Source organism: Coregonus clupeaformis, unplaced genomic scaffold (genome assembly GCF_020615455.1).
Source record: "Coregonus clupeaformis isolate EN_2021a unplaced genomic scaffold, ASM2061545v1 scaf0419, whole genome shotgun sequence".
Lineage (NCBI taxonomy): Eukaryota > Metazoa > Chordata > Actinopteri > Salmoniformes > Salmonidae > Coregonus > Coregonus clupeaformis.
In genome coordinates, this window is record NW_025533874.1 from 175116 (window position 1) to 188393 (window position 13278).

General features: G+C 45.5%; 1 protein-coding gene across 4 annotated transcripts in view; it reads right to left on the minus strand.

The window, feature by feature from the left end:
• Positions 1–13278, minus strand: part of LOC121543487 (protein MMS22-like) — a 30702-nt gene that overhangs the window by 13562 nt on the left and 3862 nt on the right. For all 4 annotated transcript variants that reach the window (XM_045215298.1, XM_041853368.2, XM_045215299.1 and 1 more), the window contains 8 exons: positions 10297–10390; positions 9944–10074; positions 9485–9598; positions 9173–9349; positions 8874–8936; positions 8657–8776; positions 8190–8425; positions 1774–2280 (listed from right to left, as the gene is read on the minus strand). In XM_045215298.1, coding sequence (XP_045071233.1) covers positions 1774–2280; positions 8190–8425; positions 8657–8776; positions 8874–8936; positions 9173–9349; positions 9485–9598; positions 9944–10074; positions 10297–10390 — 1442 coding nt within the window. The remainder of the gene's footprint in view (positions 1–1773; positions 2281–8189; positions 8426–8656; positions 8777–8873; positions 8937–9172; positions 9350–9484; positions 9599–9943; positions 10075–10296; positions 10391–13278) is intronic.

Genomic DNA, 13278 nt, shown 5'->3' on the forward strand with positions numbered 1-13278 from the left:
TGTGTAGCACTGAGACGTCACATACACACACCCTCTGGCGACACAGGGGTCTCAGGCCCCCACGCGCAGGATCATGGGATGGAATGCAATGTGAGGAATTAGCCTCCTGGTTGGCTTTGGGCGGCCGGCCTTAGCGAGGGCCATCCGAGTCAGTGGTTGTCACACACACGTGCACACACGCACACACCTCTCGGTCACAGCCTCTGGCGGGATAATTCTCTTGATATGTGCAGATTCTGCTCTGCTCTTAATAAACAATGACGGCGAGGCACAATTTGCAGGACTACATAATTACCTGTTAATTGTGTCACTGAAAACGCATTAATCACAGAGATATCAAGTACTGCCAGGACGGAGAATTAAGCGTAATTTGGCGGGACGAATTTGAGAGAGAGCTTTTTTATTTTGTTAAATGGGTCAGCGTGATCTCGCCCATAACATGGTCCCCTTTGGGAGTTTTCGCTCCTCTCTTCTGTGACGTCTGCCATTAATGTGCAAATGAGTGCCCTCCAACCCCGAGATATGAGATGGGGGAAGTTTCTTGAATTAACGAACCTAGCGAGATATGCCACGTTACGGGAGCCTGGACTGAAATAAAAGAGCACACTTTAGTGATGGGGGGAAAAATCTATAGTTACATATCTGGATTTTTTTCCGTATCGTATCGTTTTGACAATATCGCAATATTATTTTTTATATCGTATCGGCACTAAAGTATCGTGATATCGTATCGTGAGGTCCCTGGCAATTCCCAGCCCTAGCACACTTAGTGTTTCACCTTGAAGGTATGTGTCTGTGGGAGTGTGTGCATGTATACACAGGAGAGTCAAAGCAAGCACACACTCATATAAGTCGTGAGTGAGGATTGTTGCTGGCAGCTTACTGCTTCATTAGCGCTGACTCAGGGTAATCCAAACTGAACAATAACACAACATTGTAGTGGTCCGGTCCATTCAGATACAACCAGACACCCTCTCCCTCCTGAAGCCTCTGTCCTACCCTTTTACTTCTTCTCTCACCAAACAGACACCGGTTTCACCTGTGCCTTTCTCTCTAAACCTTTGACCTCTGATCGGGTCGTCTGTGTAACACACACCCGTGGCCCGCCGGTGAACTCACCCTGACGCCGTCTCCACTCTCCGCCACACAGTCACTCCACACACTCACGATCTGCCACTATACCCATGGTGACTGCAAAGGGAAACCCTAGGGGCCATAACTATAAGACCTCTGCCAGCACCTGCTGAAGGTGACCTGGGGGCCACATGGCCCCAAGAGACAGAAAGGGGCCTCCGTACACAATGGATGGGCTGGGTTTACCATTGGGATGGAGGGGGGACAGAGGACAGCACATTCCTGCCTTTGAAGGTGTCAGTACTGGGGCCTGACTGGGCTGGGGGCAAGGGGGACCCGTCTCCTGCTCCTCTGTAGCTCAGCTGGTAGAGCACGGCGCTTGTAACGCCAAGGTAGTGGGTTCGATCCCCGGAACCACCCATACACAAAAATGTATGCACGCACGACTGTAAGTCGCTTTGGATAAAAGCGTCTGCTAAATGGCATATTATTATTATTATTAGATATCAGCAATGATAGGTAGGGCCAGGAGTTTTTTCACGTGATCATGCCAGCAAAAACTCCAGGCTCTAGTTGTAGGGTCTAAGGCCAATGCCTGAAAGCATGTCTGTCCGCTCGTCAATGTGTAGTGTGTGTGTGTGGGCATTTGTGTCAAGTGTGTCTCAGGGGGTTGCTGAGTGTTTGTACCCCCTCTCTCACCGTAGCTCCCTCAGCACGATCTGCAGAAAGCCCAGGGCGGAGCTCAGCTCTGACTGGCGGCAAGCGGGCAGCAGCAGACCGAACCCCTCGTTGAGTAGCCTCTCCTCCGACAGGCCGAGACTCACGCTCGTCTCAAACACCTCGGCCACGCCCTCCAGGTAGGACCCCAGGGGGCCCCAGAGGGCCAGGCGGCGAGACGGTTCCGTGGTCTTCAGGTAGAACTCCCTGGCTGTCTGAGAGAAGGAGGAGGCCAGCCAGCTAGCTTGGGCCCCCACGTCAAGACCTCTCTCCTGGAAGAGCAGTAAGAGAGCCAGCTGGCCCCTCCATACCAGGCTCCGCTGGGCAGGGGGGGAGTCCGGAGGGAGCAGGCCCAGCAGCTCACAGGCCCGGCAGGCTACATCCTCCAGCTCGGCCTGCCGGGCCACCACAACGAACAGCAGCAGGAAGTTCATTAGCCCAGCCTCGGATAGTTCCTGCATCCGCCGCTGGTGGAACTTGGAGTACACCCTGGAGAGGAGCATGAGAGAAGGAGGCGAGAGAGAGAGAGAGAGAGAGAGAGAGAGAGAGAGAGAGAGAGAGAGAGAGAGAGAGAGAGAGAGAGAGAGAGAGAGAGAGAGAGAGAGAGAGAGAGAGAGAGAGAGAGAGAGAGAGAGAGAGAGAGAGAGAGAGAGAGAGAGAGAGAGAGAGAGAGAGAGAGAGAGAGAGAGAGAGAGAGAGAGAGAGAGAGAGAGAGAGAGAGAGAGAAGAGAGAGAGAGAGAGAGAGAGAGAGAGAGAGAGAGAGAGAGAGAGAGAGAGAGAGAGAGAGAGAGAGAGAGAGAGAGAGAGAGAGAGAGAGAGAGAGAGAGAGAGAGAGAGAGAGAGAGAGAGAGAGAGAGAGAGAGAGAGAGAGAGAGAGAGAGAGAGAGAGAGAGAGAGAGAGAGAGAGAGAGAGAGAGAGAGAGAGAGAGAGAGAGAGAGAGAGAGAGAGAGAGAGAGAGAGAGAGAGAGAGAGAGAGAGAGAGAGAGAGAGAGAGAGAGAGAGAGAGAGAGAGAGAGAGAGAGAGAGAGAGAGAGAGAGAGAGAGAGAGAGAGAGAGAGAGAGAGAGAGAGAGAGAGAGAGAGAGAGAGAGAGAGAGAGAGAGAGAAGAAATAAGGGACATGAGTTTCCATTGGTCATAGTAAGATGAAGAGATAGTAGTGTCACAGTTCAAATTGAGTGTGTGACATTCATATTATTCATCTTTCACTGAGACTTTGCATTGCTCTAGTCAAGATCAGAGTGGACCGCCCATCCTCCATCACAAAGCTCCATCACTCCTTCTCTGGTGCTAATGAGAGGCATGCCAGGTGTGCGTGTGTGCCTGTGTGTGTGAGAAAAACAACCAGCGCATCGTTGTTAGATCCTGCGGGCACCGTGAACAAATGCCTTCAGAGATCATGTTAAATATCAGACACTCAGCGGTAGGCACGAAGTCGCCCTCTCTGCAGTCAAACCAATCTATTGCAACACCAGTTAGAGATCAATAACTACTACACACACACACAGATCATACACTCACACACAAACAGATCATACACACAAGCACAAAAGCATGCACACACACACACAGATCATATACGCACACACACACACACACACACACACGCTACCCCCTGCAGTGCACCCAGAGGGCTCCAGAGTTCCCCTAGAATGGATACAGCACATATTGAGGAACAGGGCCAGAGACTCAAGTCAACACAAACACACAAACTCTCCCATACAAATTATGAACACTGCCATGACGGTCATGAAACTTTGGCAGCCGGTGATTGTCAAGCAAATAACTGCCGGTCTCACGGAAAAAAATGACTGTTAATTAACATAAACACAATTAGCATCTACTGGCTTCCATGCATAGCCTACAAGCCACTGATGCAGACCTTTGGAACATCTACATTTTAAAGTCTAAAAAAATCCATAAAATATTGCCTATACCATCACAATAAATCCATTCTTTATTTTAGACAGGTCTAAAGAAACATGATATGAAGAAAATTATCTATTTCAGAACAGAACAGCATACTCTGATTTGTCCTTATGTTAGGCCCTGATCTGCCATATGGCTGTGGGCTACACTAGCTCATTTAGCAGACAGGATTTGCTTAGAATTCCGTGGCATTATTTTATATTATTTTATAGTATGAAGAATAAAAATGTAACATAGCTGAACAAAATAGAAAGGATATTTTCTCCAAATGATTTCAGAGGGAGTACGCACATGCGGCTATTCTGTATTGAGCGGTTAACAAAGAAACAAGTCCTCCTATTTGCTTAATTTAGAGTTATTATTGCAACTTCAGTTGTGATACAAACATTGGGCTATACAGTGCATTCGGAAAGTATTCCTCATTTTCTAAAATTGACTAAATAGTTTTTTTCCCTCGTCAATCTACACACAATACCCCATAATGACAAAACAAAAACAGGATGTACCTGAGCTCAATTTCGAGTCTCACAGCAAAGGGTCTGAATACAAATATGAATAAGGTATTTCTGTTTTTCATTTTTAATAAATTAGCAAACATTTCTAAAAACCTGTTTTCACTTTGTCATTATGTGGTATTGTGTTTAGATTAATGAGGGGGGGGGGGGAAATGTAATCAATTTTAGAATAAGGCTGTAACGTAACAAAATGTGGAAAAAGTCAAGGGGTCTGAATACTTTCCCAATGCACTGTATGTTTTGATTTTTAAAACATTCTAAGGCTGCATGATGCGACTAATGATGATTTAAAAAAGGTTGCATGAAAAGGCATGAGCTCTGCTTTGTTTTTTTCTGCAGGCTGTACACACTTCATCAGTCTCTCAATCACGATTTGACAAGCACTTATATTCTCTCCAGGCCTCGAATTTCCCTGCAGCATCCCCCTTGTGTGGCTGCAATAGATAATACAAAATTTCACAAGTGAAAGGATGATATTGTCATCCATCAGTCCTTTCGTAATATAATATTTTCTTTACATATACTAATTCCTATACAGTACCAGTCAAAGGTTTGGACACACCTACTCATTCAAGGCTTTTTTTTTTTACATTGTAGAATAATAGTGAAGACATCAAAACTATGAAATAACACCTATGTAGTAACCCAAAAAGTGTTAAACAAAACAAAATATACTTTAAATGTGAGATTCTTCAAATAGCCACCCTTTGCCTTGATGACAGCTTTGCACACTCTTGGCATTCTCTCTACCAGCTTCACCTGGAATGCTTTTCAACAGTCTTGGAGTTCCCACATATGCTGAGCACTTGTTGGCCGCTTTTCCTTCATTCTGCTGTCCGACTCATCCCAAACCATCTCAATTGGGTTGAGGTCGGGGGATTGTGGAGGCCAGGTCATCTGATGCAGCACTCCATCACTCTCCTTCTTGGTAAAATAGCCCTTACACAGCCTGGAGGTGTGTTGGGTCATTGTCCTGTTGAAAAACAAATGATAGTCCCACTAAGCCCAAACCAGATGGGATGGCGTATCGCTGCAGAATGCTGTGGTAGCCATGCTGGTTAAGGGTGCCTTGAATTCTAAATAAATCACAGACAGTGTCACCAGCAAAGCACCCCCACACCATAACACCTCCTCCTCCATGCTTTACGGTGGGAAATACACATGCAGAGATCATCCGTTCACCCACACCGCGTCTCACAAAGACACAGCGGTTTGAACCAAAAATCTCAAATTTGGACTCATCAGACCAAAGGACACATTTCCACCGGTCTAATGTCCATTGCTCGTGTTTCTTGGCCCAAGCAAGTCTCTTCTTCTTATTGTTGTCCTTTAGTAGTGGTTTCTTTGCAGCAATTCGACCATGAAGGCCTGATTTACACAGTCCCCTCTGAACAGTTGATGTTGAGATGTGTCTGTTACTTGAACTCTGTGAAGCATTTATTTGGGCTGCAATTTCTGAGGCTGGTAAGTAACTCTAATGAACTTATCCTCTGCAGCAGAGGTAACTCTGGGTCTTCCTTTCCTGTGGCGGTCCTCATGAGAGCCAGTTTCATCATAGCGCTTGATGGTTTTTGCGACTGCACTTGAAGAAACTTCAAAGGTTCTTGAAATTTTACGCATTGACTGACCTTCATGTCTTAATGTAATGATGGACTGTCGTTTCTCTTTGTTATTTGAGCTGTTCTTGCCATAATATGGACTTGGTCTTTTACCAAATAGGGCTATCTTCTGTATACCCCCCCCTACCTTGTCACAACACAACTGATTGGCTCAAACGCATTAAGAAGTAAATAATTCTACAAATTAACTTTTAAGAAGGCACAACTGTTAATTTGAATGCATTCCAGGTGACTACCTCATGAAGCTGGTTGAGAGAATGCCAAGAGTGTGCAAAGCTGTCATCAAGGCGAAGGGTGGCTATTTGAAGAATCTCAAATATAACATATCATTTGATTTGTTTAACACTTTTTTTGGTTACAACATGATTACATATGTGTTATTTCATAGTTTTGATGTCTTCACTATTATTCTATAATGTAGAAAATAGACCAAAAAAAACAAAAAAACTTGAATGAGTAGGTGTGTCCAAACTTTTGACTGGTAGTGTGTGTGTGAAATTAGTTTAGATTTAGAATGGACCATTATCATGCACCTGTCTCAGAACAGGGGCAGGGGAAAAAAATACATGTAATCTATGCACTTAAATAGCGAATGGAGGACGCTTTTCCCGTGGTTCATTTTCACGTCAGCCAGGTAGGCTATATTCCTGTTGTAAAGCGAAGCAATGTGCTTAATATTAGGAACGTGAGAAATAAATATAGTAGGCCTAGCCTATTGAAAGCTGATGGGATCGTCCTCTTTTTAATAGAGCCCATCAAAACTCTGTTTTCCCACACAATTGCATAGCCTATAGAAATGTTATGCAACATGAGCTCTCATTAAATGTTTGATTTGATTTGCAATTATATTTGCATTGATGTCAGAGTGATTAGAAGGACAATAGAGTCTGAGCACCAGGCAGTTAGCAAGTTTGGTAGGCTACTAATGACCATCAGCAGCAACAGAGCTCGGAGAAGCCTAGTTACCGTGACTAAACGGTCACGTGGAATTTGACTGCTGTCATTACTTGTGACTGCCGGTGTGGCGGTAATATGGTCACCGTAACAGCCCTAACCATGACTGGTTCTAAAGTTCTGCTACATGTTACAGGGAGAGAGAGTGGTGAGAAAGAGAGAAGGTGTATGGATGGTATCCATGTAGAGAAATAACCTAAGGCAGGAAGAGCGAGAACATTTACATTTACATTTACGTCATTTAGCAGACGCTCTTATCCAGAGCGACTTACAAATTGGTGCATTCACCTTATAGCCTATCTACCAAAAGGTAGATAGGGAGATCCATTTAGAGAAAAACAGTAGTGGGAAATGGATATACAGTTTAGCTGTAACAGGTTGGGAGGCAGCAGAGGCTTTTTCCTGTGTTTTGTGTTTGTCTGACAGACAGACAGTCTGTGTGAATGTGTGTGTTTGTTTATCCTGGACAGCTTTTTCCGGAGGCGAGCAGATGCTCACGACTCCTGGCATAAGAGATCAGCGCTCTCCCAGTCGATCCCATTAATGCAGACACCACGGGCCTCCCACGGAGCCGGGCCAGCCAGCGGGAACTTTGCCGTAACGTTGCCGGAACGCCGTAAGCACGCCCAGCTCTTCTCGAGGGAACTGGAGCAGAGAGAGAGGGAGAGAGGGTGTTCTAATCTGGACCAGGCCCAGCCCAGTCCGGTCCTTGCCAGCATCCTCCCTGCCGCCGCCCACCCCCATCCGTGCTGGAAACCAACACGGCTTCGTTAAGGGGAATTAACCGCCATGCTCGTTAGCTAATTAGCCTTCATGTCTGCGGAGCGGCTGAGCACGTTCCAGACAGAGGGAAGTCATTAGGCGGATTTATCCTCCTCGCTGGCGCCCAGCCGGGCCCGTCCCAGGCCACGTTCTGATGTTGGGTCCATGGGCTTGGATGGGCTTATCATCTTTGGTCTCCCCCAGAAAGGTGGAGCCATGGCTGGGGGAGTTTGGGAAGCAGCTGTGGGTTTTATGTGGGGCTCAGTGGGACTAGGCTGGTCTCTGCTGGGAGGAGAGGCGAGGTAGGTGGAGATTCCTCCTGAGACACCTGCTCTCCCTGGGAGGCTGAGCAAATAGCAAAGCCTCAGAGAGGGGCTGTGCCACACCTGGCAGGCACACACACATACGCACACACACGTCAAGAGTCACGTCTGTGAGTGTGGACTCACCTGTCATCTTCACCGCCCTCCCTTCCCCCCCTTAGGGGACAGTATTCCGTATCAACATAATATTGAACAAAACCAATTGAGCTCCATTTAAAGAGTACCTTAGGGGTTTAACTGGCCTCCTTTTCTGTACCCCTCCATGTTACCCATCCCTACACACACACACGCCTCACCTGCCCTTGATCTGCCTCCAGGGGGCACAGCCTGCGTTCTCCTGGGCCAGGTAGAGAGCCAGCACTCTGAGGAAGATGTGAAAGGAGTTGGCTGAGCGGTACAGCTGGGTGTGGCCGGGGGAGTGAAGGGGGGAGGGGGAGCAGCAGCTCCGGGCCTGGTCCAACAGGGCCAGGGGGGTTCTGCTCACGCTGCCGAGCCCCGACACCCCTAACCAGGGCACTGTGAACGAACCGCTCTGGAGGGAGGGGAAGACGGAGGGGAGAATGTAAATGGGATATTTCTCAATCCAACATTAATTGAGAGATAAGAGTACAACATGATATGATCAACTTTATTGTCCACAAGGGGGGGGGGGATTATTGGGCACATCATTCTGCTGTATATAATAACAGACATAACATCTCATACACACTGTACATTACATATTGTCCATGTTTTAGAGTGATGTGTTAGAGGTGTTCCTTACCAGGTTTTTGCTGTAGTACTCCCAGAGTGTGGTGACAGTGCTACTGTTAGGTTCCCATAGCAGTGACAGACTCAGGCAGCAGTGGACGTGCATTCTGATCTGATCCTCCTGTAGCGCTCCCTGCAACACACACAGATCAATGAACAAACTAATTATAACTGTACACAGAAACCATGCTCCCATCCATAACCCATATCCTCTTTGAGCGAGAGCCTACCTTAGGGTTACAGGTGGACTTGAGCAGCTCACCCACAAAACTCCAGTTGTCCTCCAGCTGTTTCTGTGAGACCAGAGCATACATTATATTACCAACAAAACATACAACCTAATAAACTTGGCAAGAAGTCAAAATTGCAGCCTGTCTTTCATCTTAACAGGGGATGATTTTGACCGTTTCAACTATAACTGGAGGACATATTTCAGAAAATCAGCCATATCTGATTAATCCGGAAAAATCACATCCCTTTACAGTTTAGGACATCCCTCCTTATAGCCCCCTAATCTCAGGTAGATTACTTCATTTTGGAAGGCCCCGTTGCGGCTGTATTGTCCCAGCTCAGCCAAGTGAGTGACAAGCCACCATGTGAAGCCCAGAGGGTCTTTACAGTGTGTAGGGAGCCCACTGTACTGCTCTGCTACAGGCTGGCCACTGATCAGAGACCGCAGCAGTGTGTTCATGTAGTTCCAGAAAGACTAGGGGGAAACACACACAAGTGCACACACACAGTTGTAAATACAAACACTATGTCAAATTTGATTAATTGTAGATACAATCGGATGGTCACCAAATCATTCAGTTGCATTACGTGTGAATGTGTGCGTGTTCACCTGTGTGTGTAACACTTTGCTCCTGTGTTCCAGTAAGTGTATAAGTAGTATCCACAGCTCTTTGGTGCAGGTGCAGTGGTAGTGATGGCTGGTCAGGGCCTCAGTAGGCCTTACCTACAACAGAGGACAGAGTTAGGAATACCCTTTACCCCAAAAGCCTCAGCCTCGGAAGAGGCTACTAACTCTTAGGGAGATGTAAATGTTGCCTATAGGTTTTAAATTATCTATCGATTTCACCCTATCTAGGCAGTATTATAACTATACGAAAAGTTATTAGGAATTTGTTTTTCTTCTCCCCCAACTCTTAGACACAACCACCCACCCACAGAGAGATGGGAGCACAGGTTCAGCCATAGTGTGGCGCCCCTGGAGCATTTTTCAAGGGTTTGCCTCATGGCTTACTCAATGGTTAGCGTTGTTAAGGAACACAACACAAATGTATAAACCCATACACAGTACCTTGCTGTATTTGCCCATGGCCAGGCCAGTGAGGTCAGAGAGCAGGTTGCAAAGATGCTCCTCAAACAGGCTGTTGTTGGTCAGGTTCTCCCCTGTCAGGTTCACAAACTGGTGGGCGTACACCACCTGACCTGCAAAGGTCAAACAGACAAATAAGGATGTAGTAGACCTACAATACACTGACAACACCAACCTGACAACACCAGCCTCAACTTTCTTTCCCTTCATATTGTGTATTTCAGATCCGTGTTTGATTTTTACAGTACTGCGTATGTCATTTGTTTTGCCTTGGAAGATTACCCTATGATAGGTTAGACGAGAGCCTAAATACCAACAATAAAAACAACACATACCTTGCATCCTCTGCCCCAGCAAGTGGAGAATCTCCAACACTGACCAGTGGATGTCCAGGTGGAGGTGTAACAAATGCCAGGAGGGAGGAAACAGCTGAGGGGAGATACACAATAAAAGCATATCATGGTGTATTCACCAGAATATCTAAATTACTTTCACATATATCAGAAGTAGGTATTCAGATACAGTAACAGTCAAAAGTTTGGACACACCTACTCATTCAAAAGGTTCTTTATTTTTACTATTTTCTACATTGTAGAATAATAGTGAAGACATCAAAACTATGAAATAACACATAAGGAATCATGTTGTAACCAAAAAAGTGTTAAACAAATCAAATGATGTGTTATATTTGAGATTCTTCAAATAGCCACCGTTCGCCTTGATGACAGATTTGCACACTCTTGGCATTCTCTCAACCAGCTTCATGAGGTAGTCACCTGGAATGCATTTCAATTAACAGGTGTGCCCTGTTAAAAGTTAATGTATGGATTTTCTTTCCTTCTTAATGTGTTTAAGCCAATCAGTTGTGTTGTGACGAGGTAGGGGGGTATACAGAAGATAGCCCTATTTGGTAAAAGACAAAGTCCATATTATGGAAAGAACAGCTCAAATAAGCAAAGAGAAACGATAGTCCATCATTACTTTAAGACATGAAGGTCAGTCAATCTGGAAAATGTCAAGAACTTTGAACGTTTCTTGAATTGCAGTCGCAAAAACCATCAAGCGCTATGATGAAACTGGCTCTCATGAGGACCGCCACAGGAAAGGAGTTACCTCTGCTGCAGAGGATAAATTCATTAGAGTTACCAGCCTCAGATTGCAGCCCAAATAAATGCTTCACATAGTTCAAGTAACAGACACATCTCAACATCAAACTGTTCAGAGGAGACTGCGTGAATTAGGCCTTCATGGTCGAATTGCTGCAAAGAAACCACTACTAAAGAACACCAATAAGAAGAAGGGACTTGCTTGGGCCAAGAAATACGCGCAATAGACATTCGACCGGTGGAAATCTGTCCTTTGGTCTGATGAGTCCAAATGTGTGATTTTTGGTTCCAACCCGCCGTGTCTTTGTGAGACGCAGAGTAGGTGAACGGATGATCTCCGCATCTGTGGTTCCCACCGTGAAGCATGGAGGAGGTGTGATGGTGCTTTGCTGGTGACACTGTCAGTGATTTATTTAGAATTCAAGGCACACTTAACCAGCATGGCTACCACAGCATTCTTCAGCGATACACCATCCCATATGGTTTGCGCTTAGTGGGACTATCTCTGGATAAGAGCGTCTGCTAAATGACGTAAATGTAAATGTATTTGTTTTTCAACAGGACAATGACCCAAAACACACCTCCAGGCTGTGTAAGGGCTATTTGACCAAGGAGAGTGATGGAGTGCTGCATCAGATGACCTGGCCTCCACAATCTCCCGAACTCAACCCAACTGATATGGTTTGGGATGAGTTGGACTGCAGAGTGAAGAGAAAGCAGCCAACAAGTGCTCAGCATATGCTGTTGGAAAAGCATTCCTCATGAAGCTGGTTGAGAGAATGCCAAGAGTGTGCAAAGCTGTCATCAAGGCAAAGGGTGGCTACTTAAGTGTTTAACACTTTTTTGGTTACTACATGATTCCATATGTGTCATTTCAAAGTTTATGTCTTCACTATTATTCTACAATGTAGAAAATAGTAAAAAATAAAGAAAAACACTTGAATGAGTAGGTGTGTCCAAACTTTTGACTGGTACTGTATATTTTCTTTGAAAAGACAAGTAGTTGAATATTTTAATGCATTTGGAAATATTTGAAAAACTGAAATCCACTGACTCAAATACACTCCCATGCATTTAACCCAGGTATTTAAAAATAGCATTTGAAATAAGTATTTGAACATACTGTCAAATACAATTTGACAGACTATTTGGTTTTTGCATTCAAATAAAAATACTTGTTTTGGGCTGTGTATTTGAATATTCAAATCCACAGAAAAAGTATATTAAATACCAGATACTCAAATGCACATACAGTGGGGAGAACAAGGATTTGATACACTGCCGATTTTGCAGGTTTTCCTACTTACAAAGCATGTAGAGGTCTGTAATTTTTATCATAGGTACACTTCAACTGTGAGAGACGGAATCTAAAACAAAAATCCAGAAAATCATATTGTATGATTTTTAAGTAATTAATTTGCATTTTATTGCATGACATAAGTATTTGATACATCAGAAAAGCAGAACTTAATATTTGGTACAGAAACCTTTGTTTGCAATTACAGAGATCATATGTTTCCTGTAGGTCTTGACCAGGTTTGCACACACTGCAGCAGGGATTTTGGCCCACTCCTCCATACAGACCTTCTCCAGATCCTTCAGGTTTTGGGGCTGTCGCTGGGTAATACGGACTTTCAGCTCCCTCCAAAGATTTTCTATTGGGTTCAGGTCTGGAGACTGGCTAGGCCACTCCAGGACCTTGAGATGCTTCTTACGGAGCCACTCCTTAGTTGCCCTGGCTGTGTGTTTTGGGTCGTTGTCATGCTGGAAGACCCAGCCACGACCCATCTTCAATGCATGCGATACATGGCCCCATCCATCCTCCCCTCAATACAGTGCAGTCGTCCTGTCCCCTTTGCAGAAAAGCATCCCCAAAGAATGATGTTTCCACCTCCATGCTTCACGGTTGGGATGGTGTTCTTGGGGTTGTACTCATCCTTCTTCTTCCTCCAAACACGGCGAGTGGAGTTTAGACCAAAAAGCTCTATTTTTGTCTCATCAGACCACATGACCTTCTCCCATTCCTCCTCTGGATCATCCAGATGGTCATTGGCAAACTTCAGACGGGCCTGGACATGCGCTGGCTTGAGCAGGGGGACCTTGTGTGCGCTGCAGGATTTTAATCCATGACGGCGTAGTGTGTTACTAATGGTTTTCTTTGAGACTGTGGTCCCAGCTCTCTTCAGGTCATTGACCAGGTCCTGCCGTGTA